This window comes from Falco biarmicus, chromosome 2 (assembly GCF_023638135.1).
Source record: "Falco biarmicus isolate bFalBia1 chromosome 2, bFalBia1.pri, whole genome shotgun sequence".
In the NCBI taxonomy this organism is placed as follows: Eukaryota; Metazoa; Chordata; class Aves; order Falconiformes; family Falconidae; genus Falco; species Falco biarmicus.
This window is the reverse complement of record NC_079289.1, coordinates 7,458,029-7,478,755: the sequence shown is the minus strand read 5'-3', so window position 1 is coordinate 7,478,755 and position 20,727 is coordinate 7,458,029. Positions and strand designations below refer to the sequence as shown.

Below are 20,727 nucleotides of genomic sequence, written 5' to 3'. Positions count from 1 at the left end.
TGGCGGCGCCCATGCGGGGGCCGTGAGGTGGGAGGAGCCATGTTGTAGGCGGTGGGGCCGCCTTGGCGGGAGCGGCGGCACGGCTCGGTGAGGGCGGGAGCGGCTCAAGGTCGTGCGGCTCGGAGCCTGGCCTCGGCGGGAAGGCCGGGAGGGTGAGCGCGGTGGGGCCGGCGCCTGGAGGGTTAACGGCGGTCGCTAACGGCTGGTAACGGCTATCGGGGGAAGAGGGGGGGGGCGGTGAGCCGCAGCCTCCCGCTGTAAAAGCTTCTGCCCTGAACCGGGCCCCGGGGGGGCTGGGAACCTCCAGCTGCCTTACAGCGACCTGCGGGGGGGTCAGGGCCGGTCCCACGTACTTCACGGGTCGCTACAGCTTCATGGCGTAATGCCTGTGGTTTACCTCAAGAGCAGGTTCGGAGACCCTCCTCCTAGACGGGGCAGAAGCGAGAGGCCCACGGCAGGCAGAGGCCCGCTGGTGCCGGGTGAGGGCCTGCCTGCTGCTCCCCGCTCCCCCACGTCCCGCCGGGCCTGAAGCGAATTGAACACCAGCCTGTAGACAGGCCCTAGAACGCAGCTTTCAGATTATAAAAGGCGTTGAAGGTAAGTATGACTAGCAGAGTAGGTCTGGGAAACTTTCCTCTGGGGAAAGGCACTTAGAAAAAGCATTTGAATGGCTAAATACCAGGTTTAAGCGAAAGCTGTTGCAGTGGGTTGATCTTGGCTGGCTGCCAGGTGCCTGCCAAGCCGCTCTCTGAGCCCCCCTCCATCAGTAGGACACTGAGAAAACGGATGGTTAAAGCTGATGGGTCAAGATAAGGACAGGCAGATCACTCATTAGTTACCACTGTGGACAAAACAGACTGTGGGGAAATTAATTTAATTCATTGCCAGTCAAGTCAGAGTAGGGTAATGAGAAGTGAAACCAAATCTTAAAACATGTTCCTCCCCACCCCTCTCTTCTTCCCAGGCTCAACTTCACTCCTGATTTCTCTGCCTTTTCTCTGACAGCAACGCAGGGGGACAAGCAATGGGGGTTGCAGCCGGCTCATCATGCTTTGTCTCTGCTGCTCCTTCTTCCTCTAGGGGAGGACTCGTGTCCTTCCCCTGCTCCAATGCGGGGTCTTTCCCACAGGAGACAGTCTAACACGAACTTCTCCACTGTGGGTTCTTCCCCCAGCCAGCAGTTCTTCATAGAGTGCTCCAGTGTGGGTCCCCTGCAGGGGCACAAGCCCTGCCAACAAACTTGCCCCAGCCTGGGCTTCTCTCCGCAGGGCCACAAGCCCTGCCAGGAGCCAGCTCCAGTGTGGGCTGTCACGCGGGTTCACAGCCCTCTGCGGGCACCCCCTGCCCCAGCATGGGGCTCTCCCCAGTCTGTGGGGGGGGAGCCCCTCCCCCGTGGGCTGAGGGGCACAATCTGCCTTGCCGGGGACTTCCCTGTGGGCTGCTGGGGAGCCTGTGCTCCAGCCACTGGAACGACTCCTCCCCCTCCTTATTCCCTGACCTTGGTGTCTCCAGACTTTTTTCTCTCATGTATCCTCACTCCTCTCTCCAGCTGCTGTTGCTGTTGTACAGCAGCCATATTCCCCCCACCTTCTTAAATATGTTATCGCAGAGGTACTACCAGTGTCACTGGTGGGCTCAGCTTTGGCTGGTGGCAGGTCTGTCTTTGAGCCGGCTGGCACTGGCTTTGTCCAGCATGGGGGCAACTTCTGGCATCTTCTCATAGAAGCCACCCCTGTAGCCCACCCGCTACCAAAACCTTGCCACGCAAACCCAACACAACTGTATGCTTTGTCACTTGATGTACGTCTCTGGCTAAGAGTACCAATTAAAAAAAGTCCTTATTTGTGGAATATGAAAGAAGAGTCGATATCTTCATGGTTTCTTTAAATCTTTACCAAGTATGGATTTATTTGGGTTTTTTTCTTATGGTTCTATTTGAAGGTTAAGTCAATTTAAACCTGCAATATTACCAAAAGCCCAAAGTTCAGTTAATGTCCTCCCTTGTGCTGCAGGCATTAGGGATCATTGTGTTAGAAGGTGATCCAGCTGGAAAAAACAAGTGCACTGCCCATTGTTCTTCTGAGCAGTTTTCATCTCTGTGCTTCCTGATCTAAGCTGCTGTATGGCCCCAGGGTTGGAGGTGCTCAGGCAGGAGTATCTGGAGGGTGAGACTGTCTGTTTTCATCACAGCGAATACTTAAGTTGGCTTAAAGCAATTGTCAAGCCATAGCTGCAACATCACTAAAGAAAGCAGTTTGTTAGGGTTCATGAGGTTGTAAATATCATAGACCTGTGTAGCTGGATTGTGCCCCTTGCATCTGAAAACTGCCATGAAAAATAGGAAATGCATTTGTGCATAGTGGCAAGAGTCTAAATGTTTATTTGATACATACTGGGGCTGTGTAACTTTGATTACATTTGTTTGTTTGTTCCTTATGATCCAGGACTTGAAGATGACAGGAAGAGAGTTTCTTGAACTTGATTCTCCGCAGCAGAGACTATATTTGGAAAGATTTAAGCGGATGGAAGTCATACAAAAGATGCTCGATGAGCTTCCTAAAGCAGATCAGTAAGTGCTAGTAAAATAAATGAAGATAAGTGCATCGAGCATTTCAAGTCTTTTGAGAGGCTTCACTTTTCCCTTACTCTTGTACTGCAAATCTTCCTTGCAGTTATAAGAATATTTTAATTGTGAAGATGCTTATTATTGTCCAGAACAGAAAACTTGTTTTGCTTTTTTATATGTTTGGTTCACTTTTAATTTCTGGTCCTGCTTAGCCGGTTTCTGGCATGTGCTCCCCAGTGCTTGAGGTTCTGGGATGGCTGATCAGTCCTGACTGGCTCTGAGCATTCATACAGTCCTGGGCTAAAGCTAATAAATTTTCTAGGAAACAGAAGTGTTGGAGAGCATAAGGCAATGCACTCTTGAGATTCTGCAGGAGTCATCTTGTGTCCAGAAGGGCTGGCCTGGGGCCAGAACTGACTGAGCATCAACCTGCTGGTTTCTGCATTTTGCTCTGCACTGCTCCCCATTTCAGGGAGGCGAGACAGGTATCCAGGTGGTGGTGGTGGACAAGCCAGCCGGAGCCATGCAGGCTCACCAGTGGCATTCTGTGCATCACAAAACCAACTAAATACTTTCTGGGCCTCACAGACCACTTTTTTGTGTTTTGTGATACTGCATTTCACTGCAAAACCTTACTGGACCCGAGCTGGTTCTGTAAGGAGCCGTTTGCATGCGTGTATCATCTTGGATAAAGTCTGTATCATTATGAGTAATCAGAAGCTTCTTTTATTGTGGTTTTTTGTGGGGGTTTTTTTTGTAAATAGGATTAAATTGCTGGCTAAACAAACTGCTGGTAGTAACACAGGGCCTCCCCACACAAGTGACAAAGAAAAGCACCAAGGCTTTATCCCTCCTGTTACAGTCAGTGGTGCAGCTTTGTGCAGGAACTGCTGCCCTCACATTCAACTTAGACCGCTTCTTCTCCCCCAGAAGAGCTGGGGAGCTGAGCGGGAGGCAGATACCTCAGCGATGGGGTAACATCTTGATAGAAGCCATAGTACTTATGGACTGCTGGGCCTTGGAAAGAAATAGTTGCCAGAGACATGCACCTCTATTTGAAACTGCTCTGGCAGGACTTTTAAGTTTATATATCTGAAGGGCAGGTCACTGATGGCTGGAAGGGAAGAGGAAGCATGCTGCAGTCAGACTGAGAGTTCCTGTTTGCCAAAGCTCGTTTTTAACACTAGGGAGCTAGTGTGTAAAACAAACAAAACCCCCAAACAAACAACAAAAAAGCAACAAAAAAACCCAAAACAGAAACCTTCCATCTTTCTCCCTTTCTTTCCTTTTGTGCAGTGTAGCAGTTCTGTACATCAGTATGCCTGAGTAGATTCTGTTGCTTCTGGGTACATTAATTTGCTCTCTTTTGGATTCTTAAATATTTTTTTTATTATACATTTTTTTATATTTTATATAGCTAAATTTTATTGTTGAATTATTATTTTTATTACATATTCCTAGATTTTCATATGGATCCTCCGTATTTATGTGTATGCACAAATGCATTTCAATGTCTGATTGTAAACGTACCAACAGAATGAAAAGGCTGGTTTGCCGAAACTGCTCTGGGGACATTCTGTGAAAGACATCCAGTATTGGGAGAATGGTGATATGAAAAACAAATTTCTTTTTAAAACAAAACACAAAAAAAGAAACTTGGCTTTTAAATAAGGTCAAGAGAGATATCTAACCAGTGAAGTTTTTTAGCTGTTCAGCATCAGAATTGTTAGTAGTTTATTTTCAGGTTTGAAAATCTAGTATGTACCACGAATGAAAGTATTTTCCTACTCAGAATGAGGAATAGTTGGTGTCACTGATGTCAGAAGTTTTTAATGTTTTCAGTTTTGCAAGATTAGCATCTACATCTCTAGAAGTATTTTCTTGTATGATTGGGTCAGTGCTTAATGTTACTCCAAGCACTAAAATGCAGAAGAATTTTAAGTAGGTATATTTTTTAAAATCATGTATTTTAGCTAAATGGTTTATAGATTGTCACGTTTGATAATTTTGCAAATCAATGACATTTGGTCTAGCATAAATTTTGTGACCAGTTAAGCATTTTATTTTGGGGGGGGGCTTTAGTGATAAATCCAACTTGTGACACATTTTAAAATACACTTCTAACATAATAATACTGGCACAGCATCAGGATCGGTGTGCCTTCCAGTTAATTGCTTTCCCTGGCAATAGTTGTCATTTCTGGAATTCTGGATTTGTGGAAACTCAAAGCAAAGAGTTGTTTCCACTAATCAACTGACTGTGCCAGGTATAACGCTAAAGATAATGCACAGCTTCCTTCGGTGAGTCAAATGACATAAATCACAAACTGTTCATCAGGCTTGAAAAACTGGCATGCTTTCCCGTTCCCTCTCTTGAGTTACCTGCTGTGATGGAATGTACTCAAATGGGAACTGTTTGTCAAGATATTAAATGCTGACTATCTCTGACCAGACTGTTCTATTCTGCTTTCACCATATTGCAGATCGCAGCAGGAGTAGCTGCTCCAAACAGTATGTTAAAAATGTAGTAGATAACGGAATCCAGTCCCTCTGTTGTTAAGGGAAAAAACAGAAGCTCCAGTTCTGTAAACCAGTATGTTGGACTTCTGTAGCCTTTAACTAGCGTAACCTCCTAGCAAGGTAGGATTTTAAATTCATGTGTTCTATGCATGCAAGGAAGGCCCACAGCCCTTCAGCCTACAGGATCCCTACAAATGATCTGCCAGCAGCTGCTGAGATCGTTATTGTAAAATCTCAGTTGCCATAGTTGTCCCACCTGATCTGTTCTGTAAGCTCTTATGTTGGAACTTCATTTATACTTTTGGGTAAGCAGGCTAGAAACAAGGCTGATTACAGAAGCCAGCTGTGATTTCATATATTTTTTTATTTCTTTTCAGAAAATCTCTTTAGAAACATGCTGATTAGGAGAACAAGTTTCATGAAGTTTCCATTAGCCATTTAAAAAAATAATAATTTTAGAAAAGGCTTCTCAGTCTTTCCATCACTTCATTTTTGAGGTGTGCGTGAACTTGAGCGCATAGCGAAGGATGGTAGTGGTTGCTTTTGAAAGCAGTTACTCTCCATTTTGCACCAGTGAGAGCCTTAGATCTTTTATCTCTTATTGTAGGATATTCAAAAATGGATTGTAGCACCGAGTAAACCAAACATTTTCACAGTTCTCAATTGCTGAAGCAATTTTCCTACTTTTGCAGGAACGTTTGTAATCATGGAACATACTTCCTTGCAGCAAATTCAAGCTTATGCGGTATAGCAGCAAATACCTTATTCAGGAACATTCTGCATGTCAGAAAGGCTTCCTTCGTGTCTTCTTTGCCAATGGCTATTATTCCATTTCTTTCAACAGCAGCGTTTTATGAAGTTTTTGTGCGTGAGCCTGTATTTTCAGGTAAAAAAACTCCTTCCTTCTTGTTTTCAAAAGGGATTTGCTTTCTGTACACAATGTAACACTAGAGGAGCTTTTCTTCTCTGCAGAAAAGTGGTCTTGAACTGTTGTGGTCTTGAAAAACCTCAATTTGTAAAGCAGGGTTTGAAAAACATGATCTAATGCATTGGGCAGCAGGGAGTTGAATTTGAATGGAAAAGGCTATACATATGTTTATCTAGGTATGTTTAAAAAAAATTCTCTTACACATCACTTATTTTTAGCATTTTTCACTCAAAGTCACGTAAAAGTGGCTGCAACAAAGCAATTCAGTTTCCCCATCGGCATGATTTCATTTGAATGTCAGCTTTGGAGTGGTAGATTCTTCACAGGTTGGAATGAGATTGGATTTCTTGGCAAAAGGAAGAGTCCTTCTTTCAGTATTTCTTGCATACCTGTACAGCTGGGCCATTTCTGTCAAGTGCCTGTTTCCATATTGTTGCACGCAGCTTACAAATCGACATGGAGCTCTGTGGGTATTGACAGTAAAATACTTTGTCGTGCAGGTGACCTAAACTGTGAGGTCTGCGCTGTGGTCAGAGGAGGATTAACAGGGGCTGTCATAGGTGGCTTCTATCCTGTTTTGCTGGCTCTCCCCCTGAATGCAAGCCTTGCAGCCAGGTACGTCTTATTAACCTGAAACGAGTGAAATGGATTTGTTGGTCAGTTGTTCAGTTCTCAGTTTAAATTCTGTGGATTTTTAGTCTACGCACACCTAGCTTCTCATAGACTCTTAGTACGCAGAAGGAGATTTACGTTAAGGTCATCTAATTACAAGGCAAAGTTCTTAAGAGCTACACCAAGCCTCCGAAGTGAAACAAGATCAGCGAACCGATATACTGTAAAGCACTTGTGTGTAGCTGGAACCTTAGAAGCCGCCTGTGATGTGCCTGGGATTGTGAAATCGTGGCTGCTGTCCTGCCAGGCAGTGAAGATCACTGCTTAGTGCTGCTCAGCTGGGGAACCTCACTGCTCCCCGGCAGGCGTAATTCTGTGGATTAGACCAGAGCACAGTGAGGGGGCGGCGAGAACTCAGTACATGGGCAGCATGTTTTACAGCATTTAATCCAGACAGCTCAGTACCACCAGGTGAGCTTAATTTAGGAGAGGAAGGAGAGAATGAATATCTACCTAAGTATTTCTAATTAATGTTAAATCTCGACACCTAAACTGGATGGAAAAAAAAAATAAGTTTCTACTCCTGTTTATGTTGTTTAGGTATTCTTCATCTCCCTTACCAGGGAAAGAAAATCTATTACGCTACTGGCTCACAACTGCTCGGCCTGTCTTTAGAAAGATGAGTTTGATTGTACTTGTGCAGGCTCTAACTGGATTGTATCTTGCCACTAAACATCATGGAATATATGTCAAAATCCTGCAGCAGATGAACACTAGCAGCAGGGATCCCGAAGAGCTAGAAGCATGAAATTAAGCAACATTTCAATTGCCTTGGATAAGTAACCATAATAAACAAAGAAAGAAGTTGTTGCTTGCTGTCTTTTTTAATAGAAAAACAAAGTTAAGACTTTTCAGTTCTGAACGTAAATGCAAGGTAAGTTTTTCATTATGTCCAGCTTTGTGTATACATCTGAATGAATAACAGCTTTGTAAGGACAGGTGTTTTTCTTTGGAAAGGGGAAAAAACTGCTTAATGTTTGGCTCTAAGGTGATGCCACATCTTTTAGAAGCTGTATAAATGAGTATTATTGGAAAAAAAGTTTATTTTTTCTTCATAATGCAAACCACAGTGATTTTTTAAAAAAGGGGGAGAGGGGTGTCAAGGCAAGGTTTTTCTAGAGATTCCTCAAAATCTGACTGCTTTCTCCTTGAACATTTCTCCATTCTGCTAGCACAGAATTTCTGTCACAAGATTGCCCCATTTGGGCTGTTAAAAGGGTCACACTGCACACTGTAGAGAACACGATCATCACAGAGCAATCAGGAGTCATACTAGTGTCAGACATCCCAGCATATGTATCAAACAACCACAAAAAAATCTCGTCAAAACACACTTTGTCCTTCTAACCGGTTTGCCTTGAAATTAAAGTCTTTTTCTGAAGCAAGAAACTGTGCTGAGTAGCCTCACATGGCTGGTGCTGTTCCTGTGGTATTTTAGCTACCTCTAGTTTTAAGATTAGTGGTCTAGAGTAACATTTATGAGTCAGGCTTGTCTTCACATTGGCGACTATGTTCTAGAGCAATATAAATTACTAATTTTCCTGCTGCATGAGGTATCTTCAGTGTATTCTGCAGTTTAAGAATGAAATTGGGAATTTTTTACAGAAGCAATCATCTCAATCTGACGTATGGTCTTAACCGTAAAACCTGTAGGATTACTGGTTAAGAGTCATGTATACTTCAACAAAATTCTAGTATCCCCGAGATAAACACAGAAATATTTATTCATGAGAATTAAGAATTCAGCATTGAGCCCTATAATTGAATTGGTTTAAAATTTATGGTCTAGCACTGCTGAAAAGTGTATTAAAGGAGTCGCATCACATTTGTCTACTTCTTCCTAACAATCTGTTGTTACAGCAGGAGTACCATGCACTCTGTTTCTCTGTAACCAGGAGTAGCGGCCTGATTTGTACAGGGAAGCAGCAAAGACAGGCTACCTCCGCAGCGGTTGTTCTGTAAAGTTAGTTTAGTTTTCCTTAGTTCAAAGTCTTGCTGTATTGTGTGGTGCTCTGGTGCTCTTGTACTACTCTGCCTCAAAACAGACATCTTCCCCTTGCCTTAATCACCCCCACTTGAGAGATCCTCACAGAGCAAGTATTTTACAAGACAGGCAGTTACGGTATCTCCAGAAGTCATCAGACTTTAACCAACAGAACCGCTTCCCTGTGATAATAAAAACATAAATTAGAACTATTACTTTGCAATAGTATAGTTTCTTTACGAATGAAAGCAAAGGGCTCAGTGATTATTGCAAGCATTTAACAAGATACAGGTAAGATACTGTAAACAGACCCCAGTGCTTTTCGAAGTGCAAGATTCAAAACCATCTTCTGTTCCGTGTACTATCTTCATTTTGGTATCAATTAAAGTGATAATTATTCTCAGTAATCAAAATGCATGCTCTGATACTTAATAATCTGATTTGGAGAAACCACATTTTTTTAGACACTAATTTCTTGGGGTGAAAGACGAAGACTGGACATAAGAAAAATAATCACATTCCCTCAATGTTTTTACTAAGTAGCTAAGACCAATGTTTGTTTCCAGCATAACCAATGAATACACAAATTGCAAATATGTATTGAAGTGTTCAGCATCGGTCATGTCAGAGGTCACCTATACACTCCTTAGGGAAAAAAAGGTGTTGTATTTATAAAAAAGGAAACTTTTGAAATGGACCCTGTATAGTTCTCCTTAAACAACTGGGGGGAAAAAAAAGATCTCAAAAACAAGTTAAAAGACTGAAACTTGCAAACTTAAGCAGGACACGCTGTCAGTGAGCTCTTAGCATGCGTGCGTGTGAAGGAGCGCTCTCATGGGGATCTGGAAACGCTCCTTCTGTTCTCTGGTTCAGACATGGTATACGACATATGTGCTACAACTCTCAAGAAGCCAAAGGACAAGCTTACACCAGTTCTGGGCCTCCTACCAACTGTAACAAACCCCTTGCAAACACAGTCTCCCCGATTGAAAATCTGAGTTAGAACAGCTTTTAGCTTCTTCTACCATTTTAGTAGAAAAAAGCTGGGCACAGACTACATACCACAGCAACAACTTTTACATTCTTAGAAGAATGCATGTCTCTAATACCTAACCTATAGCAATGGGCTTTTAACTACTCCAGGTCTAAAGTACTGCCAAAAGAATGTCAAGTGACTGGCTATAATTAAGAATCAGCAGAAATACTAAAAAAAAAGCTGATTTTATCTTCTCTATGTACCACTTTTGATGCTAAATCTCAGCATTACAGTCTATTTCACAGCCCTCTGCAAATGACACCCTCATTTCCCCTGCACCCTGCCCAGCTCCTGGCATCCTCCTGCTAGTGGGCAAAGGCAGATTTCTCCAAATCTATGTATCCCACTTAAAACTGGGTGAAAAACTGTAGAATTGGCTACTGTCAATGTGCAATCTTACACAGGGTGTTCTTTAAACAGCCCATTTGAACAACTCTAATATATCCTTCAGGTATTTACAGTCCAACCAACAGCAAATACAAGCCTATAAAGAGAGTATTGCTGATTCTATCAGAAAAACCTCTTTAACTACAAGTTCTAGAAAATGTTAGGGTTTTTTAAACTGATAAATTAAAAAAGGCCTCCGTGTTTTGCCAAAGATCTGGTTTCACAGGGAAAACTGATTACAGTTTTGACAAGTGGCATGAGAAATCTGATCATCTGGAAGTACCAAAAGATGCCAAGCGTTAGAGTATGGTTCCCTACATTTACTCTTCTGTCATCTCTCCAGGCAGCTAGGATTGCAGTAACACTGATTTGTTTTCTCCTCGCAGGTGCTAACCTCTTCAGAGGAGAGAAGTTAATTTAGAATGCTACAAAGACTCACAGCACTGGAATCAAACTGTAAAGGACTAACAGAACTGAGCATGAAATTGTTTCTTATTTAAATGCTAAATAGTCTTCAAGCAACTGCAGGGTGGAGAAATACTGGAAAATGAAGGTAACACAGCCATGCAGTTTAACACTGATGGCACTTGGTTCTGTGGTACGTACAGTTCAATGCACACAAATTTCAATGCTGAACAGGGCATTTTCTACAACTGGAGGCCAGAAAGGCGGAGCCTGCCAGTATGCTTTTAAATTTTGAAACAATGTTGTGAAATGTTGCTTTTTATCAAGCTGCAGACTACTTTCACTAGAATGCCTGGGCGCTAGAAAGCCAGCATGCTCTTTTCAACTGCTCACTACAAATAAAGCATTTAAGATTAACAGAAATTAAAGAGTACAGTGCATGGCTCAGTCTGGAGCTTTAGAAGTGTTCTGTCCTTTCAGCACCCTCAAACCTTCTGTTACCCTCACTCCAGTGTTCACTGTGGAAATAACAGTTTGATGAAAGATTATGGTTTAACAGCACATTATTAACCAGTCATCAAAGTTCAGAACCTACAAATGGGACAGAAAGGACAAAGATGCCAATAGACCATGGAAGCGTTTATCCAAGTATTCTACTCCTCCGCGATTCCACATCAATAAAATATTAAGAAGGAAAAACAACTGTAAAATACAAGGTGATTCTCAAAGTACAATTCTATCTTTGGTTCGAGGAATAATGTCTTTGTTTTGTCCTCACCACAGAATTAACTTGAAATAGGAGGAAGAACATTTCTCTTGCATACCCCAATCTCTTTTATCTTATTTTCCAACTGATGACCCACACAGACAGCAGCAACAGCATCTTCCCCTTTCTGTTTTCCTGTTTCATGTAAAGAACCACTCACTTAAAAGTAAGGCATTAATGAGAAAAAAAAAAGATGAAAAAACATTTGAGCCCATAAATTGAAAGATCAACAAGTCTGATTTTATTATGATATCGTATTCTTATCTGGATGGCACATAATTACAAAGAAACATTTACAATATATTTTCAAGTATTAAGTTATGTCATTTCAAGGCTTCCACTTCAAAAAGCTACATTAATAATACACCATACAGATAGTACAGTTGGTTAGAGTTTCAGATAACTTCCTCCCCTCTATTTGGTTTAAATATGATTCAGTAGGCACTAGAAATGCCTGCAGCCACTTACTTTCTTGGGACTTGACCTTGTTCTTGTACCAGTATACATCATTTTGCATGTCAGAAAATTAGCTACGCTCAGACACAGCTCACAGGTAGTTTCATGACTAGAGCGATGTGCAGGTTCATAACAGAACTATGTCCCTGACCCCTACTGTTTAGCAGTAATGCAAAAAGAAAGAATGCATATTTAAGTTAACTTAAAAAAACACTTTTATGCAGAAAAACTGTAAAAATGCCATTGTAACATCCCATACTTGCTACATTAGTGTCTCTCCTTTTCATCAAGCACATTAAACTTCAAAATAAAGCATGTTCATGAAGTCTGAGCTAGGCAGATTGAGCCTAGACTGAATCTAACTCAATTATTTCCATTTTGCGTATCAGTCAGTACATGTCTTGATGATTAACTCTGATTCCAGTGGCACTGGTATAACCTACCAGTTACAGCAGGGTTACACAATTTAAGACTGAACAGTCCTGTTGATGCCACCACAGAGGTGTAAGGTAACACATATCCCACTAATTCTCTTTTAGTGCTGGCAATATACCCTGAACAGATGGAATTCTGCACGCAGTGGAGTAAAACCTGTTTGATAGGATATTGTATTTTAAAAAAATACATCTTGGATGACAGTATATGATCCCAGCATTCAACCTTTTTTCTTTAAAAAAAACCAAAGACAGCAAAAGCCCTGTTACCTCTTTATTCTCATTTCTTATACTACCTTTTAAAATAAAGCAGGAAATGTGGCCAGCAGCTGGTCCCGTCTCTTCTGCCCCAACACAGCTGAATCCACTTTAGCATAAAGAAAAACAAGGATGCTAAATACACATATACTTTATCATACAGTGATGTTTCACAAAGAAAAATCAAACTCCTTTTATACTGATGAACACTTGATAGGGTCTAGCACCAATAAAGCAAATGATTGGGAGCAAACACTTTCACCTTCTACTTAGCCTTAAACATGAAATTTAAGGCTTTAGTAAGCAAGACTTCAGAAACACTAAACAATCTTTTTTTAGAAAAGTTAATAAATAAAACTGTTTTAGCCAAGTCTATTCTTTGTGAAACCTCACTTTACATATTATAATTTTCACAATCCTTCTTCCCCCAACTGACATACATATAAACAACCTAAACATTATAATACAACTGAAAAAACAACCCACTCAACTTTTGTGATAGGGAGAAACACTAACTAGTACAAGAAAACACACGCTACTGTTTGTCAGACTATTTTTCCTCCTATCTCAGTCAATTATGGAGCATTTTTCAAATCATTAGCCTCAAGACACATATTTGCTCATCTCCAAACTGTGCTTAATTATATAAAGTTATAGATTTCTCGGTACTGTAAGAGGCTAAATTAAGAACTCTACAGTAAAATTAAGCACATGCATACACATGCAATATCCTTAAAATTTAAAGCTACTTTGAAGTAACACAGGAATTTCAGTGTGCATGGGCACAAAGATTTACTTATGGGAAGCTAAAGTAACGAGTTACTTCGATGCACTGCATTCTTCAAACCGCAATTCTCGTTAGAGGTCCATGCAAAAAAGTGACTCCTCTACATTAGGATTCCACTGTACAGATATAACCAGCGCTCAGGTTCTGTTTAGTCAGGCAAAACCCCGCATCATGAATTAGAGCAAGCTAGAGAAGGACTGTTTAAAAGGTACCGTGCATCCCTAACACTTGACAGTATTTTAAGCCAACAGGTCACAAATTCTTTTTTCTTTTTCCATTTAAAAAGCAAATGACTTAACACTTCTGCGACAGTCCCCTATGATAAAAGGCTGTAAATGTCACATCCCCCTTACTAGCGTATTTTCCCTTTCCAGCTCATCAGATACTTTAATAGAAAATTCCTTTTTCAAACGGCATAAACAGTTATTTTTTAATTAAAAATGTAGCTCATGTATTGGCTACTATGTGCATAGCAGGAAAAGGAGGAAAACAGCTAATTAGAACGATGCGATTGTAATTTTCACTATTAGTTACCATCCAGAGCTAGCAACATTTTGGCAGAGTAGGCCAAGGACCAGAGAAATCATTTCCTGAACCAGTCATTACAAGACGACTGGCATAAGCAAAGCAAGCTGTTCGATACCGCATTATGGGAATATATTGATCCTTACCAGGTTGCGAGGTGGAAAACGACTGTTCTTTAACCCCTACACAACGGAGCCTGGCAGGGCAAGCACCTAAAAGAGAAACTGTCAGAGAGGTTTTAATAGTAATGTATAACTGAGATGCAGTACAATTTTATATGCATGCTTTCTTTTGCCGATCACTACTATTTTCTTAAGTCTGTCCAGTGACGATGTCATAATGAAGTTTTTGGTTTGGTTTTCTAAGCAAGCTTTTTCGGCTCCTCAGGATAAGCAGGCTAGACATTATCTGACTCAAGACCGGGTAGTGTTATCGTTACTGGCAACTGCGAAGTGGAACCGAGCACACCTTCATGCATCAGGTCGGCATGATCTTTTCACCCAAGTGCTGCAAATGGGCTCTGGCGGCACCTCTGCATGTATATGCGCGTGTCAGTTTGCACGATAATTACCGCACTGCTGTACACAGCCTTGCACGACTCTTAGGCCAAACAGGCTCAGACCACTACCGTCCACATGCCAGATTTACGTGACCTTTAACCAAGGCCACCATCTGGCTCCCAACGTGCCGTTCAAGAGATATTTTTTTTCCGTTACCCTGGCCACTTAGGTGCCAGGTTCCCCTCCTCTGCATCTCCCCCAATACCACCCCATCACCACTGTATTTATTCTTTTCCTCCGCACCATCGCCTGCTTCCTCCGCCACGACGCGAGGCCCCTAGGGGTGAGAACCCCACGAGTACTTGCAGCAGGTACTTGACCCTACATTTTGAAGGAGGCCGCTGCCCGCCGAGCACAGATGGAGCAGAACTCCACCGACACCTGATCCCGGTCCACGTGGAGGCAAATCCCGCCGGGGGCCGCCCACTCCTCCTCCGCCTCCGTCACCGCCGCCGCCTCCTCCCGGCTGGGAGGCCGGGAGCTGGGCAGGGCGTAGTCGTGGTCGCTGCTCTCGCCGGCAGGCTGGAGGTGGTGGTGATGGCGGCGGGGGCTGCCCGTGTCCCTGAAGAGGCTGGTGCTGAGCTGCAGCCCGCCGGCGCGGATCCCGGCTAAGCGGCTCAGGAGCTGCCCCAGAGCGCTCTGGTTAGCCAGCACGGCCCGAAGGTAGCTGCTCTCCCGCTCCAGCTCTCGCAGGCGGCGGCTCAGGCCGCGGTTGCGGTCCCGCAGCTGCCGGTTCTCAGCAGCCAGGCCCTGCAGGCGGCTCTCCAGCCCCAGCACGTACTGCTTCTTCTTCAGCCGGTTCAGCCGAGCCGCCGCCGCCGCCTTCAGCCGGCTCCCAGCCCCGCCGTTCCTCCGCCCGGGCGCCGCCGGCCTCTGGCCCTGGCCCAGCGCGGGCAGCGGCTCCGGTTCCCCACAGAAGCAGCCGCTCAGCTCCGCGTCCAGGTCCCAGTCCGGCCGGGCCGCCTCCAGCAGGTCTCCCAGCTCCAGCCCCGGGAACCAGTCCTCTTGCTCCCACACCTCCAGCGGGCCACCGGGCGCCTCCGGCTCCTTCTCCTGCCGCCGCGGCTCCAAGGCGCCCGCCTCCCGCCGCGGCGGCTGCTGTTGTTTGGGCCGCGCGGGGCCCGGATCCCCTTCCCCGCCGCCATCCCGCCCTCTCGGGGCCTGCCCCGCGCCGGCGAGCGGCCAGACGGCGCCCGAGGCACTGGCTCCGCCGGAGGAGGCCGCCAGCAGCTGGGTGAGGCTGTGGCGCATGGCGGCGGCGGCGGGCGGGGGCCCGGCGGGACGGGACGGCGCCTGAGGAGAGCGGCGCGCGGCTGCGGCCCGGCGCTCCCGCCGCGGTGCCTGTCGGGAAGCGGCGCGCTGAGGGGGGCGGGGGGGCGCCTCGCCACTGCGCCCGCGCGCGGGAAAGCGGCGGCTGGGAGGGGGGGGCGTGTGCGTGAGGGGTGTGCAGGTGAGTGGCGGTGCGTGTGCGTGAGGGGTGTGCGGGTGAGTGGCGGTGCGTGTGCGTGGGCTGCATGAGGGGAGTGTGCAGGTGCATCCGTATGGGGGGGTGCATGCACGTGAGGGGGAGTGCGAGCGTGTGTGGGAGGGGGCGGCCGTGCGTGAGAGGGGCTGTGTGTGAGGGGGCATCCCTCGGTGCGTGTCTGAGGGGGGGGGGTGTGGGCGGGGGCTTGTCTTTCACCCCCAGACACCGCTGAGGCAGGGAAGGGGGATGTCCCCCGTGGGCGGTGGGGGGGCTTTCACGCCAGACGCAGCCACGTGTGGGGCTGTTCTGACATACCCCTGCCTAGATTTAAACTATTTAACTACCGGGTTTGAGGCTGTTGTGTAGTCACTGGGAAAACAGGCACTCCTTACTGCATATTGGCTTCATTAAAACAGAGCAGGCAACTCAAGTCCTGCTGTGTTCCTTCCTCTCAGACTACAGGCCTGGTTTGTAGCCTGAGTCAGTTGGTGTTTACCCTGTAGATGTCTGCATTTGGATTAATGAAATGTGCACGTGGCATGGGGACATGACGGTGAACAAGATGGTGGAAAAGTAGGAGGATGTGGTCTATAAACCAGGTGTGGAGTGACGCTTGTAGGGAGCTAGGATCAAAAGAAAGGCTGCGGTTCGTCAGGCAGCAGGTACTTCTCACCTGGCTTTGTGTGAGTCCAAGGGGAGTCCAGAGTTCCAGCAGACAAGTCTGTTGACAGCTGCTACTTAGAAACCACATCTGGTTCAGTAAGTCCCTGAGATGAACTGGTCACAATCTGGAGGATCCCCTGGCTGCCTGCTTCTGGCCACTTCTGAACACTGAGCTCAATAAATACCAAGTTCGATGCCGTGCTGCTGCTTTGTAGACGGTCAGGACCAAGAGCTACCTAAACAACTAGCTAAACCATTGAGTTACCCCAAGGTACACACACACGGGGAAGAACTGGGAAAGCTCTTGAGACCGCTGCCTGCAGCCCAGGTGGGGGATGCTGTTTGGCCCATCATGTTTGGGGTTTTTTTGTTGGAGAGTTATAAGAGCTGAAACACAGCAGCCAAAAAAATCCTCAACTGGGAGAGAGGCAAGAGAGAGTGGGATGCCTCCGTATCCCAATGCTGACAGGAAAGGGAAAGATTTTTTTTGGTCAAAAGTTGCCAGACACTCATTTTGCAGGTTACTTCTATCTTCTCTACAGAAAACACCTATAAAACCAGAAAACAAACTGGCAGAACATTTAGAATCTGAACGTGTTTCAAAGACTCTTGAAACCACCAAAATATGCAACAATTTATTTTGAGCTAAACTAGGCTATAAATAATGCTATGACATTAAATAAGACTCAGACAACTACAGAAACCCGTAACCTGCTTAGACAACTATACGCAGTAATTCACTTGAGCATCAGGTGCATGGTATTGCTGTTTTCACCTGTTAAGTTCCTGAATCGTGACTGTTTATGGCTTCGATATTGCAAGGAGAGATTTCTTCCTTGGAATGTCTTTCTTGGATCATCAGTGTTACCTCTTAAGATGCATGCCCAACCTCTGCTGAACTTCAAGGATGAATCAAACATAAAAGGTTAAGTGTTTGAGCTTTTGTCTGAGAAAATAACGTGCTTTTAACTGTAAAAGATGAAAATCTGTGATACAGCAGAAGTTAGGACCAAATAAATCGAATTCGTATTTTACATTTTCTTTCTACATTTACCCTAATCTTTCTGTCACAGGTTTGACTAGTTCAACAATCTCCATTCAGATTTAATAGTGTAGAGAGATTACTTATGTAAAAGTGTAACAAAAATAATAATTAAAAAAAAAAAAAGGCCACAGAACAGTCCTTGGAGGAGGTCTTAAGCTGGTAAGTACATAACAGAGAACTCAGAAGACAGTCTCGTGGAAAGGAGCAAAATGCTGCGGTGCATTATGACAGAGGCACCTGCCGAGAGAAGGCTGTAGTTACACAATGAAATGATGGAGTTTAACGTTCAGCACTTTTTCTTTAGCCAGTAAATCTGTACTGTGCTTTCTGTAAGCATCAAGCTGCAGTGTGAGTTCGTCATACGCCTGTTTGTTGCTTTTCAGCTGTTGTTGGAGCTCTCGGACCTTCAGATGACCATCCGCCGCTGCTGCTGCCTCTTTCACAAGGGGTGTGCTGGCTCTCTGCCTGGCTTTTTCTGCTGTCTCCAGCTTCTTCTCCAGCTGCTGAATTTTCCGTTGCTTATCTTGCAGAGCTTTGCCCCTCTCCATGGCCAGGTTCAGTAGCTGCTCTTTCTCCTCATTTGCCTGCTCCAGCCTGGCCCGCAGCTCACTGCCCTGAGCCCTCCGCTGACTTTCTGCACACTCTACCTTTGCGACAGCTGGTGCTTCTGTAGGCATTGCAGCTGGGCTTGTAGTGAATCGGCTTCCCAGGCATAGGCACTTGCTTGCTGGCTGTGAGCTTCTAGCAGCTCCTTTTCTTGCTCCTGGGCTCTGTGACTCTCATAAGCACGTTTCTCCTCTAAGGAGTTTTAACTGTTTTGAGAGCTTTCTGGCCCAGGCAGCAAGCTGGAGTACTTCAGCTTCCTTCTGCCTAATGGCCTGGGTGAGGAGCGCTTCGTTCTCCTGCCACAGGTGCTTATTCCCCTCCTACAGCTGCATATACTGTTTCTTGTGTTCATCCTTGAACTGGATCATTTTTTCATGGTTGTTGGCCAGTTCCATGAAGTGCCCCTCCAAATGCTGAATCCGTTGGCTCTGGGTTTTCATTTTCACAGCATCCTCTGCCCTCAGTTTCTCTGCCTCCATGCTGAGCTGCACCAGGCTTCTGCAGCATTCCTGTGCCTCATCTTTTTTCTTCAGTGTACAGATAAGGCGATGCTGTTGTTCTGGGTGTGAATGCAGCAGAGCCTTCTCACTCTTCTCTTCGGGGCTTTCCCATTGTTCCTCCAGGCCTTTTGTCAGATCTTCCATGTCTTTGCCTGTCTCTGGATCACTTGTGGAGTTGGCCATCCCTGCCCCTCTCTCATCCTAAGCCACGGAGCCCCTGTCTCACACGAAGATGAGACAAAATTCTACAGTGACTGCTTCTTTTAGTAACATTCTGCATCATTAAACAGTACCCACTGGTTATGTGGCCAACACCACTGCAATAAGCTGGCGGAGTTTCTCTATTAAGTCCAGAGAAACTGGTGAAGCAGGGACAGGACCTCCCAAAACCCATGGCAGGCTGCAACCCACAGGTCCTGCAGCCCTCCTCACCTGCTTCGCCCTGCTTCAGCATCAGGCAGACTGAGGAGAAGGGTGCCAGAGCTGATGATGCAAAAGCAAAGGACGTAGGCTTAGTATTTATGCAAGCCTATTCATTTGCTGATTACTAGCTTTGCTAATTACTCCTTCTCAAAGCACTGTTGTATCTACAAGAACTACTATTATATTTAGGTAAAAAGCTTGTAAGTGATAAAGCTGCAAGTAATTCCTCAAGCAATCCTTTTCTTCTGCCTTTATTTTCTCCTACAGATCTGGTATTATAAGCGCTAATAAAACATGGAGGGTTACATCAAACTTCTAATTGATGTGTAAGATTTTAATAGTATATTGCTCATTAAAAATAACTGAATAGCCTTATCCTGTGCTTAAGAGATTTACGAACAAAATGAAAGATCTGTGCAATGCTAGTAATTACTGAGTGCCCTGAGACTCAAAGATTTTGTGCCTGGAGAAATGGTTCATCATTTGAGTTTTGACACTGATTTGCTGTATTATTTTAGGCATGCAATTTTAAAAGTCTGGTTCCTCATGTAAAGATAAGGGAAGTATTTATATTAGGTTGGCACCAAAATCATTATTGGTGCCTAATCATACGTCACACTACCCAGCATATGAAACATCAGCCTAAAACTGGTCTACGAGTTTTTCATTCAGATGCAGACCTGAAACTAGAGCACATGGAACAGCACGCTGGCAGTCAGGTTTTGCGAATTCCAGGGCCTTAACTGGAGGGAAAGATAGGATGTGGGAAGGAGCCGGCTTCAAGGAAGGATGAAAAATAACATACAGCACAACAGAATCAATGCCCAAGAAGCACGGACAGTTTCAGAGCTGCATAGCGGTGGCTGTCATTGGGCACTGCCTCCACCTCCACCATCCTGCACTCCCCAGCCACTGCTGCTACCTTGGATCCTGCCAAAGTATTTAGAAATCATGGAGGAAAGCGGGGAGGACTAAAAGGTTTAGGCCATCCAGTGGAAACACAATTAAGAGCAAGGTTTAAGAGGAGAAAAATGTTTTCTTACCAGGTGTTTTCTTTCCCCTGACCCTTTGTTGTCGCTCCTGCTGTGGGGTATTTGTCTCCATGGAGACAAGACTCTGAATCCAGTCCCCCCAGAGCTCAAGCCTTAACCCAGGCTGGCTGGAACTAGGCCAGCCCCAGGAGAGCAGCTGAAAGCGCTGGAAGCAAACCAACCCTGCTGACCTCAAAAGTGCCCAAAAGGGAAGAGGATTTCCACAAATCTAAGGAACTCCTCTCTCTCAGCTTGCACCTCAGAAATGCCAGAGGAGATCAGAACAGCAGGCTCTAACCTTCTCAAACACACTGAGGGTCCATGCTAAGTAAAGACACAGCCCTTGTCTTAAACAACTTGCAGCTTTGTTCAGCACTTAATGAAAAATCTGGCAGATAATATAGAGAAAGGAAAAACAAATACAGTTAGAAGAACAAAGTCAGTGCAGCTTCCGCTGACTCCACTGAAAAGGGATATGAAGCCAAGAGAAGCAAGCAGCGTGGGTAAGGGAAGCAAACAAGAGAAGGAAGGTGCTGCACCAGACCTTCCAAAAGGGATGAAATCAAAGCGGTGCAGGCCGCTGTACCAACTCTGGTTTGCGGGCGTACTTGCAGAAATGGGAGGTTCTGAACACAGAGCATGAAAGGAGAGCTGGGACTTCGAAGCCTGGTTTATAGGAAGTAAAGATGGTGTAATTTGGAACACACACAC

At 45.0% G+C, this 20,727-nt stretch overlaps 3 protein-coding genes across 10 annotated transcripts; 1 reads left to right on the top strand and 2 right to left on the bottom strand.

The window, feature by feature from the left end:
* Positions 1–7,489, top strand: LOC130144108 (transmembrane protein 126A-like). 5 transcript variants are annotated; one of them, XM_056327258.1, is made up of 6 exons: positions 1–152; positions 409–597; positions 2,445–2,569; positions 5,778–5,971; positions 6,514–6,628; positions 7,226–7,489. In XM_056327258.1, the coding sequence occupies exons 3-6, from the start codon at positions 2,454–2,456 to the stop codon at positions 7,431–7,433; spliced, it is 633 nt and encodes a 210-aa protein (XP_056183233.1). In that variant the 5' UTR covers positions 1–152; positions 409–597; positions 2,445–2,453; the 3' UTR covers positions 7,434–7,489. The 5 variants fall into 5 exon arrangements, with proteins under 5 accessions (XP_056183233.1, XP_056183234.1, XP_056183236.1 ...); XM_056327259.1 differs by having other exon boundaries at positions 5–152; positions 404–597; XM_056327261.1 differs by having other exon boundaries at positions 10–109.
* On the bottom strand, positions 6,511–15,634 carry CREBZF (CREB/ATF bZIP transcription factor). Of its 4 annotated transcripts, XM_056327253.1 has the most exons (4): positions 14,609–15,634; positions 13,870–13,947; positions 12,450–12,520; positions 6,511–6,643 (listed from the first exon to the last, which is right to left on the bottom strand). In XM_056327253.1, the coding sequence occupies exons 1-2, from the start codon at positions 15,532–15,534 to the stop codon at positions 13,899–13,901; spliced, it is 975 nt and encodes a 324-aa protein (XP_056183228.1). In that variant the 5' UTR covers positions 15,535–15,634; the 3' UTR covers positions 6,511–6,643; positions 12,450–12,520; positions 13,870–13,898. The 4 variants fall into 4 exon arrangements, with proteins under 4 accessions (XP_056183228.1, XP_056183230.1, XP_056183226.1 ...); XM_056327255.1 differs by lacking the exon at positions 6,511–6,643 and having other exon boundaries at positions 11,482–12,520; positions 14,527–15,634; XM_056327251.1 differs by lacking the exon at positions 6,511–6,643 and having other exon boundaries at positions 11,482–12,520.
* Positions 15,635–16,009: 375 nt separating this feature from the next.
* On the bottom strand, positions 16,010–20,727 carry CCDC89 (coiled-coil domain containing 89). The gene is given in 3 exon segments (XM_056329020.1): positions 16,010–18,114; positions 18,117–18,261; positions 18,263–20,727. Coding segments are annotated over 3 exon segments (1,029 nt in total). The 5' UTR covers positions 18,746–20,727; the 3' UTR covers positions 16,010–17,713.